General features: G+C 37.8%; 1 protein-coding gene across 26 annotated transcripts in view; it reads right to left on the bottom strand.

Annotated features, from left to right (window-relative positions):
• The window catches only part of kcnt1b (potassium sodium-activated channel subfamily T member 1b), a 76,511-nt gene that overhangs the window by 40,080 nt on the left and 22,614 nt on the right, over positions 1 to 13,817 (bottom strand). For 18 of the 26 annotated variants that reach the window (XM_082553761.1, XM_082553762.1, XM_082553754.1 and 15 more), the window contains 2 exons: positions 9,749 to 9,787; positions 1,419 to 1,498 (listed from right to left, as the gene is read on the bottom strand). In XM_082553761.1, coding sequence (XP_082409887.1) covers positions 1,419 to 1,498; positions 9,749 to 9,787 — 119 coding nt within the window. The remainder of the gene's footprint in view (positions 1 to 1,418; positions 1,499 to 9,748; positions 9,788 to 13,817) is intronic. The other 8 variants (XM_082553775.1, XM_082553768.1, XM_082553767.1 and 5 more) reach the window with 1 other exon arrangement.

Here is a 13,817-nt window from a genome sequence, read left to right as displayed (position 1 = left end):
GACCCAGTGTTTTGAGTTTCTTATGTCTCTGAGTTTTTGTATTATGATCTTAGTTCTCTTTGTTGCCCCAGTTTATTCTTTAGTCTAGTGTCTTAGTTTGACTTTCTTGTATTCTCTTTAGTTTTCTGAATATTTAGTTAGCCGCCCTCTGTGTCTCCCTGTTATTTTTCTCTGTGTTTCTTAGTTGCTCTGTCTCCCCTAGTCAAGTCTGCGTCTATGTTACATTTCCTGTTTTACTTTGAAGGTCTGTGTCCTACGTGAATGTATTGAGTTTCGCTTCCCTTGGGTCTCGTTATGTCCGATTTCTCCCAGCTGTGCTCCCCTTCTGTGTCTCATTCCCCTCATTATTTCCCAGTGTATTTAAGCCCTGTGTTTCTCTGTGTCAGTGTCGCAATCTCCCTCATGACTGTGTGCTCTGCCGTGTGTTTCCTTGTGAGTCAGTTCCTTTATGCGTCCCAGTTTAGTTCCATATTATCTTGTATCGCCTTAACTTCCGTCAGCAATAAAGCTGTATTTTGAGTTCAGTCCTGTTTTCCCGTGAGCTTGCGTTTGGGTCCTCTCCTGCCTGCACACAGCCTAAACATGACAATGGGTGATAATAATGTTTATGAAGTCACAAGGTTTTTTTTGTGGACATAAGTGTACTGATAAACTCACATACAACCTGCTACATACAACACTAAATAATACACATAAAAACTAAAGCCTGACAGAAGATGACAGAAGCTTTTTTAAATCTAGCAGTGTCAGCTAGCCAGTCAGTCATCCAGCCAGTGAGTTAGCTAATCCCTAGTGACACGACCCCTTGCGATGAAGCCTGCGTCAGTGTTAAAAAGGTTTGAAACAGGGCAGACAAACAAACAACAAATGGAGCAGAAGACCCCCGCAGCACGATGTGACATTTTCATTAAAACCTGCTGTTTTATGTCAAAGACTATGGCTGCCTAGTGACAACAACAAGCTGAGCGAACGAAAGCAGAGCCAGCGTCACGGACCCGGTAACAACATGTCCAACTATATATGGGAGAGTTCCCATAGTGTACATTTTTATAACTACATGCAAATGAACAGCTTCCAGACACAGTGCACCAAACTGCTGAGTCATGCCAGTGTCTTCTTTAGAGACAATGTGGCATGTCCTAATGAGAAAAACACTGCAGCTCTGCCTCATCTCTCCACAAATGAGCCATATTCTTCTGTCCACGCTGGGTCACAGCTTGAACACCTAAAACCCCAACAATGAGGCAGCTAATGTAATAATGAAAGCCCCAACTGAGACACAAAGTGGAAATATGTCATCATTGGCTGTCATTTCCTTTATTATGCACTTATTATTCATTTGGCTCAGAAAGTATCTAGCAGTAGCAAGCCGCTTACCATTTTCACTCTAAAAGATAGCATAGTTTATGGTTACTTACTTGACCTTTGGTTTTTGATGAAGAAAAGCTTTAGCCTCTCCTTGAAGGTGTTTTCGTTCACATAGAACTCTACCTGAACCCTGTGGGGGCAATGCAGAAAGGTTAAGCATAGAAGAAAACAGTAACAATATGGTGACATTTCCCAGAAGTCTTCATGTTTCGTACGTTTCATTTTATTGTGATTTTTCACTTCTTGTCAACAGAATTGAGTTTTTTTCCAGTAAACTCCAGACAGCAGATCACATGCAAATCTATACAGACTTAGAATAAGCTGTATATTATTTTCACTAATTCTGTTACCCAGCATTTACTGTCTGCCATGTACAATAACAATATTGAGCACAAGTACATTCACATCTAACTTGAAATTCAAACGTACAGCATCTGCAGTCATTAATGAAGATTTATGTAAATATACTGACAATCTCTCGACAGCGACTGCGAAACTTCTCCACATTCAGAGAAATACTTTGTTTTAAAGTATTTTTTTAATTACTTTAGTGAGATATTTATTCAAATTGACTAATTTGTTCTGTGAAAAGGGCAAAATAGGACTGAATCATTTCTGATTGCTTAATATTTCTAAACATTTCATAAAATTTGTAATATTTATTTGCGACTTTTAAGAGTGCCAACACATTCAGCACTCTGAAACCTTGTTTACAATTTGAGAGACAATCAGTACCTCTGGAGTCTAGCCTTATTTCTTCACATAAATAAGAGAGAATACAAGTGGAGAGCCCGCTTTATAAACAGCACCAAAAAAAAGCTTCCATTAATAATTGACAATTATCTCCCTATTAAAAACTATAGCACTTTAGCAATGCTTTTTAAGTGGTCACACCTACTATGACACATGCAAAGCTATTAAAGATTTGAGCAGACATAATGGACCAAACAATCACTTAAGCATGAATGATGACGTAGCTACAGAACTGTGGGTAGGTTAGACAATTGAAGGTAATGAGCCAGGCCTATTGCCCATTTCAGTAATATACAGAGCTTGTTGTCAGTAAAGAACATGAAGGGAAAGTAATAATGGTCTTACAGTCACAGCAGGGACCCTTGCAGCTTTCCACCTTGTCTGACAAGATGACTACAGGGTGCGAAAAGACAAGGGAGGAGAGAAGCGAGCTAAGGGGCAATTACAGCAGCCTACTCCAAAGGGACTATGTGTGTGTAGATAAAGAGTGTAGGTAGGAGAAAGAACATGATATGAGCCATTTCCCAGCTAATCCCCTCTCTCCTCCTTCCGTATTGCCATAGAGACAGTTTTCAGTGCAGGAAATGTTCACTCACGTGTCTGTGTGGCATGCTTTCCTTGCACGAGGAATTAGTCAGAGACAGACGGAGCCAAATGCACACACCGACACACATGTAGAAGCCATCATCTCCAAATCCCCATCCATACAGACTCCATCACACACATATCTCACTCACTGGTATCGGTCACCTAAGAAGCTGTAAAAGAACTTATAAAGTTGAATGAAAGTTACTAGGGCCTTTTATTTACCCTGTTGCCTATAAGCACATGGACAAATGTGAACAGAGCAAAACCTAAGCCAACCATTGTTGTAAGGAAAAATAAAATTTGTGGATTTACAGACTGATTACTTATTTATAAAACTTAAATCTTGATTTAAGACACGACTAAAGGAAAACACAAACTGAGTACATTAATACTTAACTGAACACTTTGGGAATTACTCATTTAACAGAAAAAAAAGCCCAGCAGCAAATCGAATACATTCTTTACAGAGAGTAGCTACTTTACAAATGAAAAGGCCGCAAAGTTTTAATTCTAGGTTACTTGATTATTTAAGTTTTATGTTTCTGTAAAATACTACAGACACAGCAATCGACCAGCAAGGGACCGGAAAAGGCCAATTTCCAGCAATCTTGACTTTGGGTATTTCTGATTTTGAGCCGGCCTGCTTCATGCATGTACAACATGTGTCCTGTGGTGCATATAAATTGTCACGCATATTCACATCCACAAAAAAACATGTCTTTAGCATGGAAGCTCCTCACTTGGAGGGAAGGCAAACTTCACCAAAGAAAATCATGGAGGGACCATCATAAAAACTTCCTAACAATAAACCTAATCAGACACTTAAATCACCTTCACCCAGCTGAACATGGACATTTTAAGGAGGCTAATGGAGGCAAAGTGGTTAAAGGTAAAGATATCCAAAGATGGAGATGAGTGAAAAGGGAGAAAAGGGTCGATGTCATGTTATCTGGTGAATGTATAAATATACTGGAAAATGATGTAAGTAACTGTAATCTGATGTGTTATATAAATCTGTTGCAGCTGCTTTTGTTTGGTAAGCTCAAACATGCCAGGTAAAGGTGGGTGTATAGATCAGATTTTCATGTAAGTATTTATACCTCTTTCTAGTAGCAGAGCATTTTCAGTTATTTAAGTAAGAGAAGAAACTGTAGTTTGGGGGGACATTATAAAGTATTTTGGATTGAAGAAAAGTCGATTTTGTATATGCTTTGCTACACAAAGTACACAACAAGAAATATGTCAACAACTAGGACTTCAATATGCCATTCAGACATGTCTTGCATATGGCTCTAGCTTTCCATTACTTTCTTAAGACCAATGGCTCTCAATTTCCATGTCATAAAGTTCCTGAGACTATATTTAAAAATGACTTAACCCAACATTCAGTAGTCTCAAAACTGTGCATTTGTTCTATAATTTCAGTAATTTGAACCATATAAACAATATTTTACTGACAAAGATTCAGAATACAGTTCTAAGCTATGGTCCTTCACAACTGAAAAAGCAAAAAATGGACTTGAATAAGAAGCTATAAATTACTGAATTGCCTCTGTGGATTTTTTTTTTTTTTTTTAAACTAGCCAGTCAAAATTATGGCCTTACAGCACTTCTCATCACACTTATTTCTGTCCACATAATACACAAGGATAAACATTTGCTGTCCTTACCTTTTATCGTGCTTATAAAACACTTCTGACCAAGGGTACAAAAAGGTCTTCTTACACATAAAGTGGCTGCCAGGAGCTGTGAACCCACAGCAATACCTTTCAAGTACATACTCTCTTTCCTTTGGCATCTCGAGTCTGCAAACAACCACCACCAATGACTGTAGGGTAAGATGATTAGTAGTCTGTATATCCAAGGAGTCACACAGTGTTCACAACAGACAATAACTTTAAGAAGATGCAGTCCCTTTGTTCGCACACAGGATAGATGCATCATATGACCTTGAGTCCTCAACTAACAACTCTTTACGGTATATAGAGCTTCAACACTAATATATATACATATATGTATAGTATTGAGGTGGCACACAAACAAACACAAATATAAATGCTGTTTACAGTGACCGCTGCCTGTGACAGGATTGCAATTTTATGAGCTCCTCATGTGAGACACTGAACAACTACAACTGCTTTGTAGACCATGTAAATAAACATCAAACAGCTTGTTGACCTCGGGATAATCAGACGAGCAGAACAGATCTGTTCAAAGCCCCATTCTAGATTAAAAAAAAAAAGAACGAACAAAAAACAAATTCTGTCTAACAGCCGCCAGATGCTCTGCGCCATATGGAATATGTGTGAGGGTTTTGCAGAATCAAGCACAGGCAAACACCACAACAAGACAATGGGGGTCGTAATAGTCACTCAAGAAGGAGCCTACAACAGATATCAGTCCTAAGATGGTACTCAGATGCTTCATGCTCTGCATCTATTGCAGAGCCCAATCAACAGCAACCTTGCCTTGTATGTTTTAGTTTGCAGTCTGCCAGTTGCAACTAGTTGCAAAGAACCAAATCTGTAACACATCAGTTTGATTATCCCTGACCAACCAGGCAGCCTTAGTGAAGCGACCCATTAATTCAAGGTTTCTGATGATAACCAGGCCACAGAATCACTATGCAGACCATTAATGATGCATCTTACCTGTAAACAGTGTTAAAAAAAAAAAAACTCTTTCACATCACAGCCTTAATACAGTTTTAGATTTTCTGATGGCGGATTTGCTCTGCTGCCCCTCTGACAAAGCAAAGAGTTGAAAATAGAAAATGTCCTATTCACCTCCCACTAAAGTGTTCCTGATATAAACGCTGCAAGGCTTCTAAAAATACTCCTCGAATAAAAAGCAGTGGCTTCATTGTTATTCTCTACTTCTATCACTCTAAAGCACTCAAAACTTCCCAATTGTTGCAGGTACTTTTCCAAAGCCTTATTATAGTGCAAAGATAGAATATGGACTTCAGCTCAGACGCGACTGTGTTAACTGTGAAGGCAGCTTATCAAATGGACACTGAATCCACAATCCTCAAGAAGGATGTGTAAGTGTTTGTGTCATAATCATCTGGAGGGGAAGCCTTCCTCACTAACTTTAATAGGACCTGTGTGTTCAGTGGATAGACAAGGGAAACATGAAAGGGCAGGGATGGTGATTTCTGGTTGTCTATAGGATATGTACAACTTGTAAGCTGCTGCACATGAGCGTGGGTGGTGTGGACCGCTGACGGACCCAGATTACACTGAATGGTTTTGTTCCTAATACTTATGAATGTATGAGCAAACGTTAGTGCAATGAAGCCTTAAATAGGCATCTGAAAGCTGCTTATTCAAAGCAACTGTCATATGTCTTTCACGGTTTATTAAGGAGTTCTGACACAAATGTGCAGCTTTAAGATTGCTGCCTGCTGTGCTGACTGTGCTGGTTTTGTAAAACCAAATTTATCCTCCTCTTGACTGAATATTTCAAGAGCATTGTAGCAATGTTGTTTGTCGAATAGTTTCATAAAACGAAAGCGACATCACATAAAAGAGATGTTCCTTTGTCCGCAGAAAACGAAAAGGTACAAAATGTTGAGGTTTTTAACAGGGTACTGCTCAAGTGCTCTAAGTGCAGAAATAATTTAGATCTAGCCTCCATGTGTGAGTTTTGATAATCCTTTTCTATGAAAGAATCAGAATGTGCATGAACTCCAGATTTACAGAGGTCCTGAGTTTAAGGCTTAGCACTGTAAAAAGTGCAGAGACCTCAGTGCCTGGATAAGACTTAAAAGCACAAGGTTGTCAGATTGGATAATGGCACTGGGGTGATGTTAAAGACCACAGAAGGGTCTAATTCATAAAATGGTAAAAAAAAATAAGTTATTCATGAGTTGGATTTAAAAAAAAAAAGAAATAATGTCAAAATACCCTAATAATGTCTTTTTGTAGAGGAAATACTAACTTCATGAATTTCCCTCCTTTGCAAGAATTGTATGAAAATGTTTCACAGGCAAATAAAAATGCAGTTAAATATTGTTTTAATGTTTCATTAAATTGTAATCATTGAAAGAAATGGTTAAGTAACCACTGCACAGCGTCAACTTCAATTTAATTTTATTTATATGGTGCCAAATCACAACAACAGTTGCCTCAAGGTGTTTTATATTGTAAAGTAAGGACCCTACAATAATACAAAGGAAACAGAGAAAACCATAATCATCATATGACCACCTATGATCAAGCGCTTTGGTGACAGTGGGAAGGAGAAACTCCCTTTTAACAGGAAGAAATCTCCAGCAGAATCAAGGTCAGATTAATAATAACGAATATGAAATGCAGAATGTATAAACAACATAGTGAAAAAGGTAATTAAAGAAAAAACACTAAATGCATCATGATAATCTCATAGCAACCTAGACCTATTGCAGCATAACTAAGGGAGGATTCAGGGTCACCTGATCCAACCCCAACTATATGCTTTATCAGAAAGGAACGTTTTAAGCCTAATCTTAAAACTAGAGATAGTGTCTGTCTCCTGAATCCAAACTAGAAGCTGGTTCCACAGAAGATGGGCCTGAAAACTGAAGGCTCTGCATCCCATTCTACTTTTAAATACTCTAGGAATGAGAAGTCTGTCCCATAAAGGGGTGATATGGTACTAAAACATCATTAACACAAGATGAGGCCTGATTATTTAAGACCTTGTATGTAAGGAGCAGGATTTTAAATTTAATTCTGGATTCAACAGGAAGCTAATGAAGAGAAGCATTACAGGAGAAATATGCTATCTCTTTCTAATCCCTGTCAGTACTCTTGCTGCAGCATTTTGGATCAATCGAAAACTTTTCAGGTACAGGTAGAACATCCTGATAATAACGAATTACAGTAGTCCAGCCTAGAAGTAATACTAGTTTCTAGTTTCACTCTCAGACACAATGTTTCTAATTTTGGAGATATTGCGCAAATGGAAGAAAGCAGTCCTACATATTGATGATGCGCACTGAAGGACATATCCTAGTTAAAAATGACTTCAAGATTCCTCATGGTGTTGCCAGGGTAATGCAACTGCTGCACCACGGAAACAAGGTCAATCACCCCACAGTGAATACAGTTTAAAAGGCATATCCTTTAACACCGTGTTAAAATGCACTGCCTTTAATTAAGCACTTTTTAGTTAACACATGCGTATAGCTCAACACACCCACAATGTTCAACCCAACCTCCAACTGCATAGCCAACAAAGTAGCATTACACAGCAGTACAAAATATTCTATTAGCAACCACAGCTGAAAGGTCTGCTGCTGACAAGTTATACCAGTGTTTCTTGAACAAGCGTTTTCAATAAGAGCCAAAGGAAAATGAATAGTAATCAAATATGTTTTCTGTTAACTGTGGTTTCATTAAATTAAGTTAAACATATACATTTGTTACACAGACAGTCAGAAAAAACAAATAAATGAACAGATAACCGATAGAGTAAACACACACAGATTCACTGTCATTAGTGTATGTGACATTACCATTTCCAGTTTACTGACAGGATGGTTAATCAAGAATAAAACCGCAGCCTTAAAGGTCAAATGACCTGTCATTTCTGACAAAGGAGGGAGGATCTTGACATTTCAGCTTCTTTTGCGGTGTGTCGGTAAAAGGTTGGAGCATTAATGTTGCTGAAGGATTAATAATGTTACAGAACGTGTCACAAATTCAATGTTTGTTTGGCAGGTGTTTACATCTACAGGTTAACCATAGCTGCTATTGCACATTATTCATATGTTGGACAAGACAAGACAACTGCTCCCATAAACACTACAAACTTCCTCTATCTGTACAAGTTCAATAAATAAACCATAATCTGACTATAAATTTGTTGTTGTTTATTCAAACTTTTAGATCTGAATAATTGAAACACCAATATATATATGCTGGAAAATCTTTCCCCCCCCCATTTATTCATCCATTTTCTTAACATCCACTTATCCAATTCATGGATGGAATCTATTCCAGCCATCAGGAGCAACATCAGGGGCAAAACCAACATTCACGGTCACATTCACACCTACAGCCCCACACAGAAAGAACCCAGCACTTCATTGCAACATGACTAACAATTGCAGCATAGAGATGATGTGACTTGTACCAGTCAGTCACATCAATAATAACCACTGACAGGGGATGCAAATAACATTGATCATCTCATTAAAATGTATTGTTTTAATGTGAAACTGTAGAAAAGGTTTCGATGATGTTGTTGACTGGTATACATTTACACTTTGCACTTGTCATTTCGAGTCATAACTCATAGTCATAACAGCTAAAGGAAAACCACCTACAGAAGAGAAGGAATTCTACAGATTCCATATTCAGGTTTTACCACGTTATTGATGATCCATCACCTACAGCCACAACCCAAAATCTGAGTTATCACTGAAATGTCTCAATTTCCCAAAAGGTATTGCAGTAAAAAAAAAAAAGAAAAAGAAAAAAAAAAGACCATCTAACTCAGTCGGTCTAAAAGATGATAAACATTTCAATGATTTTCAACTCACCAACATGCACATTATATGGTAAGTAAGGCATGAATCATTTCCATGTTAGTGTTTTCAGCCCCCATTTCAACAATATTTAGCTCTTTGTTTTTCTAGGAATTCTGTCATATTTGCTCACACAGTTGCATGTTTCAAGCCCACAAATGGACATTGACAACACTGAAGTGGTGAAGCCTGGCGTGCACATTCAGTTGAAAAACAAATACACCAGCATTTACTTTATTGAAAGCTACCTTTCCAACATTTACAGTGGTATGATCAAATGTGGCCAGTTTCCATAAATGGACCAAACATCTTTTCCACAACAACTGTTGAAAAGGTAGCCAAAGAATGACCTTTCTGCATCATCTACCAACTTTGCAACTTATCACAGTAATGGCATTATGTTTACACATGGTGTAGGCAAAATCCAGTGAAAAGTGCTTTATGCATATGCTTTGGTGCTCGCAGTCCAGTTATCACTGCAGACACAATCCATGCCATGCAAGCATGATGCTGCCAGAGACTTACTGGGCATTGGTTGAGTCCATACTGTACTCCTCCTGATACCTGGACGCAGCACACACGGACACAGATAGGTACAGGTTAGGAGAGAGTGGGGTCAAGAAAGCAGGAAAGGGAAGGAAAGGATGAAAAGCAAGAAAAGGATGCCACTGCAATGTAGTTTCATTACTTGCATCTTAGTTATAATGGAGCCAAATTTAAACTTCAGAGAGAATTTTAAATCAGTTGTGCAGCAAGAAAGGCCAAAGTGGAATGTGACAATATGTTAGTGAAATTCCTAAAGGAATTCTACCTAAGGCATATAAAATAAACAGGTTAATCAAATACTATATTTGAGTGGCTGTTTCTTACTGCAAGACTTTTCCACCAGGTTTCATTAAGTCACCATTAAACTTCACATGCAAGTAAATATAAACATTTACAGTGGATACTGGTTATATCTGAGGTTAACGTGACATAAAAAAGCATTAAGTTAACCATAAGAACAGATGGAACACTTAACGCAAACCACAGGGAGTCAGTGTACACATCCTCAGGGTCAGTCTCAAAGTTGCCATATTGAGATGACCGTTAAAAGAAGGGAAGTATGTAACACTGAGGGAGGTGACAAACAGAGACATACCCAGATAATTTCACTCACTAACAAATGAATAGATCTGAGGCGCAAAGGGTCACAGGTTAAATGTACAATTTGATTTGAAGCAGAAGAAGTAGTCTTACGTCGATTATTTTCTTACATTCTTCTTACAGAGGCTGAAAGTTGTAGTATTTTATATAATATAGTGTGCATTTTTGTCTGACAACAAATCAAAACGTATGAGTTTTTAAATGGGATTTTTCTTTTATACTGTAATACATAACGTCACAGATTCAAAAATGGAAACAACATGAACACAGTAATTACACAGGTACAAATTTCATGGAAAAAAAAAATCTTGTCTGGGGTCTTGTCTGAGTCAAAAGGCCATTCATGGGGCAGACTTTTATTACACAGATTTTTCTCATTTTAATACCAGTGATTCTTCTTTTGTACACTGCTTTCATTTGGTATATATTCAGAGTATCACTTTGGGATTAGGACATTACTTTCCTTTGTTTTAAAGTGAGAAAATATACCTTAGCTTTGTGTGAGAGAAAAATAAATGTGATATTCTGTCTTCGTACTTATGAACTTGAGGTAAAAGTAAATATAGAAGAAATCACAGCACAGCCCTTTCCTTTAACTCTTGTAAACGGTATGTATACATACTATATGTATACTATATTCAGTCAGGTAACACCACATGTTCAGCTGCCCCCACTCCACCCTTAAGTATTCACTATGACCTATGAAAATATCCCAATAACCCCCAAAAACTCAAAAAAAATTTGAATTTACTGTTAATCTAGTAAGTAAGCTGCTTCAGTGTCTGGAGTATATTTAAAAATATTCCATATCAATTTTGGGGAAAAGTGAATGGACAAAGGGTGGGTTGAATTGTCTTTGAAATCTCTACATGAACAAGGTCTTTATATCAGTCAAACCTATAAAAAAAGAGGTGGTGGAGGAATATGTGTTGAAAATAAAGACTGCAGAGCTGAGAGGTTTGCGTTGAGAAGATTGTCAAAACTCTAAATGGACTAATGGACTGTCCATTCCACTCAGGAAATAGAGAGGTCACAAGGGAGGACTTTGCCATTTCAGTAATTAATCAAGCACGTTTTACCATCTCAACAATGGCTCTCACTTCCAACATGCCAGTGAAAATGGGTTTCATTCTAATTTCCAAAGATCAGTGTCCATGTACACTCATTTATCTGCAACTTTCTTCTAATGGCTCAATATCCTGAAACTAGGGCTGCACGATTAATCGTTAGAAAATTGCGATCTCAATTCATACTTATGTGCGATCTCATTTCCAAATGACAATGATTTAAAAAAAAAAAAAAAAAGACGACGATTGTACCGCATTTTGATCCGGGACGTAATCTGCATGAAAACAAGCGCTCACTCTTCCTGCTCAACAAATGACAAGGGCGGAGCCTTATACCACGTGATACAGAAGCTGGCTGCTAAAATTGGCAGGGGAAAAAACCCCGTCAACCACCCAAACATCAATAACGGGAACCTTATACAGCGCTTCCCTATACCCGTCGAACTCCCGCAGGCACAAAGAAATTACGGAGGCTATCACTTATCACCTGAACAAAGATATGGCTCCCATCAACACTGTGCAAAACGAGGGATTTAGGAAAATGATCAACACCCTAGACAAACGCTACACAGTGCCGTCCCGCAACTATTTTTCTATTGTTGCACTACCTGCTCTATACACGCAGTGTCGAGCAACGGTGGAGATGGAATTTCAAGCAGTACAACGTTTTGCGGCAACGACATAATGTGAGACATTTGTTGTTTTTATGTTTATTTATTGTTTTTATGTTCAGTCTCACCTGAAGTTGATGTGCAGTTAATAAGTGCAATAAATATTTATACTGGAAAAGAAAATCGTGAGAGAATCGTGATCTCAATTCTAAGCAAAAAAATCGTGATTCTCATTTTACGCAAAATCGTGCAGCCCTACCTGAAACCAAGCAATTCTTTCTTCAAGTAATCTAGAATGATGTTAAAAACATTTCTACAACCTTAAATGATTAATAACATCACATTTTCCACTTCTGAAAGACAGATTCAATTCAGTAAATTCACTTTGAGAATTTAGCACACACAGAACTTTAAGATAAAAAAAATAAAATGTGGACTGCTGGACATTTTTGGGAAATTTCTGAACCATACGAAACACACTGAACCAGGTTTGCAATGCAACACTTTACTAATTTTCTAACAGTTTTATTAGTATATTATCATTGCTTATTACTACATTTCAGCAGTTTGAGATGTTAATTCAGAGTTAAACCAATGAGCAAATGATTAGTCGGCTTATATAAGAGATAATGTACATAAAAACAGGACCATCACTGCTCTGCTGTGATCCCGCTAGTGATTTGGTGGATATTTCACAGCACTTTACTGGTCAATAAAGATGCTATCTGGCTACTAAGAGCTTAAACAATTTAGAGGCTAAAATGAATGGAGACTAGCTTACAACAGATACACTGCATGCAGAGTCTAATCTGTCCCGTTTTCAATTATAATTCAGACGTTATTAGATTATGTCATTAACGTCATGCCTTAGTATACTTAAGATCAAATAATTACAGTAAAGAACAACTTGATTCTCACCTCTTTGGAGCAGATCTGGAGCGAAGGTGTGAGCGGAGGTACTGAGTTATGTGCAACATGACCAGCACTTTCAACGTATGTTTTCCAGTAACATTCAGCTGTGAGAGCTACAGAGATAATGTGGGAGGGCTTCATGCACTTATACTTTATGACTGCAGAAATTACAAAGGCAAATGGGAAGTGTAGTTTTCAGTCTGGTAGCTTGCCATACTGTTCTCCACACATCCCAGAAGCAACTCAAGAGACTCACACTGCAGCATCTCCATTTCATACAGTAATCCTAGACTGAAGTTTAGATGGTAAAGATACTAAATGGTCAAAATGCCCTTAGTCGCACCTTCCCCAAGTCAACTCCCATTACCTTTACCTAATGTTATTCCCCTGCTCCTTCATCACATTTTCTGTCTGTATTCACAGAAAAAGCTAACAGCAAAAGTATCATTCTGGTATATAATATATACTATTCTTCCACTTTAAATCTTGAAAACTGGAGTAACAAAATGAATGAAGGGAGGTTATATGCTTTGCAACAGTGTCAAATATTACTTAGCATAAGTTACTACTTAGAGCAGGTACAGTAAAGAATTATTACCTATAATATCTCTGCTGATGCAATAATAAACATCACAAAGACAAACCTTATCACATATTACATATATACTGTGGAATTTGTCCCTTTTATATCTTTGGGATTATTGGGTCTAATCGAACAGCAGTTTTGTGGCCGTATTGAGTTTTCTACTTAATCCTACTATAAAAGCTACTTTCGGCTACTCCCCTGCCAGACGGGGTCAGCACAGCAGCTAGCTCTGCATTTTTGATTTAGCCTGGTTGTCCTCCCTGACAAAACAT

This window comes from Aulonocara stuartgranti, assembly GCF_965226115.1.
Source record: "Aulonocara stuartgranti genome assembly, chromosome: 12".
Classification (NCBI taxonomy): Eukaryota; Metazoa; Chordata; class Actinopteri; order Cichliformes; family Cichlidae; genus Aulonocara; species Aulonocara stuartgranti.
Note: the sequence above shows the minus strand (reverse complement) of the source record. Positions and strands in the feature narration are given on the sequence as shown.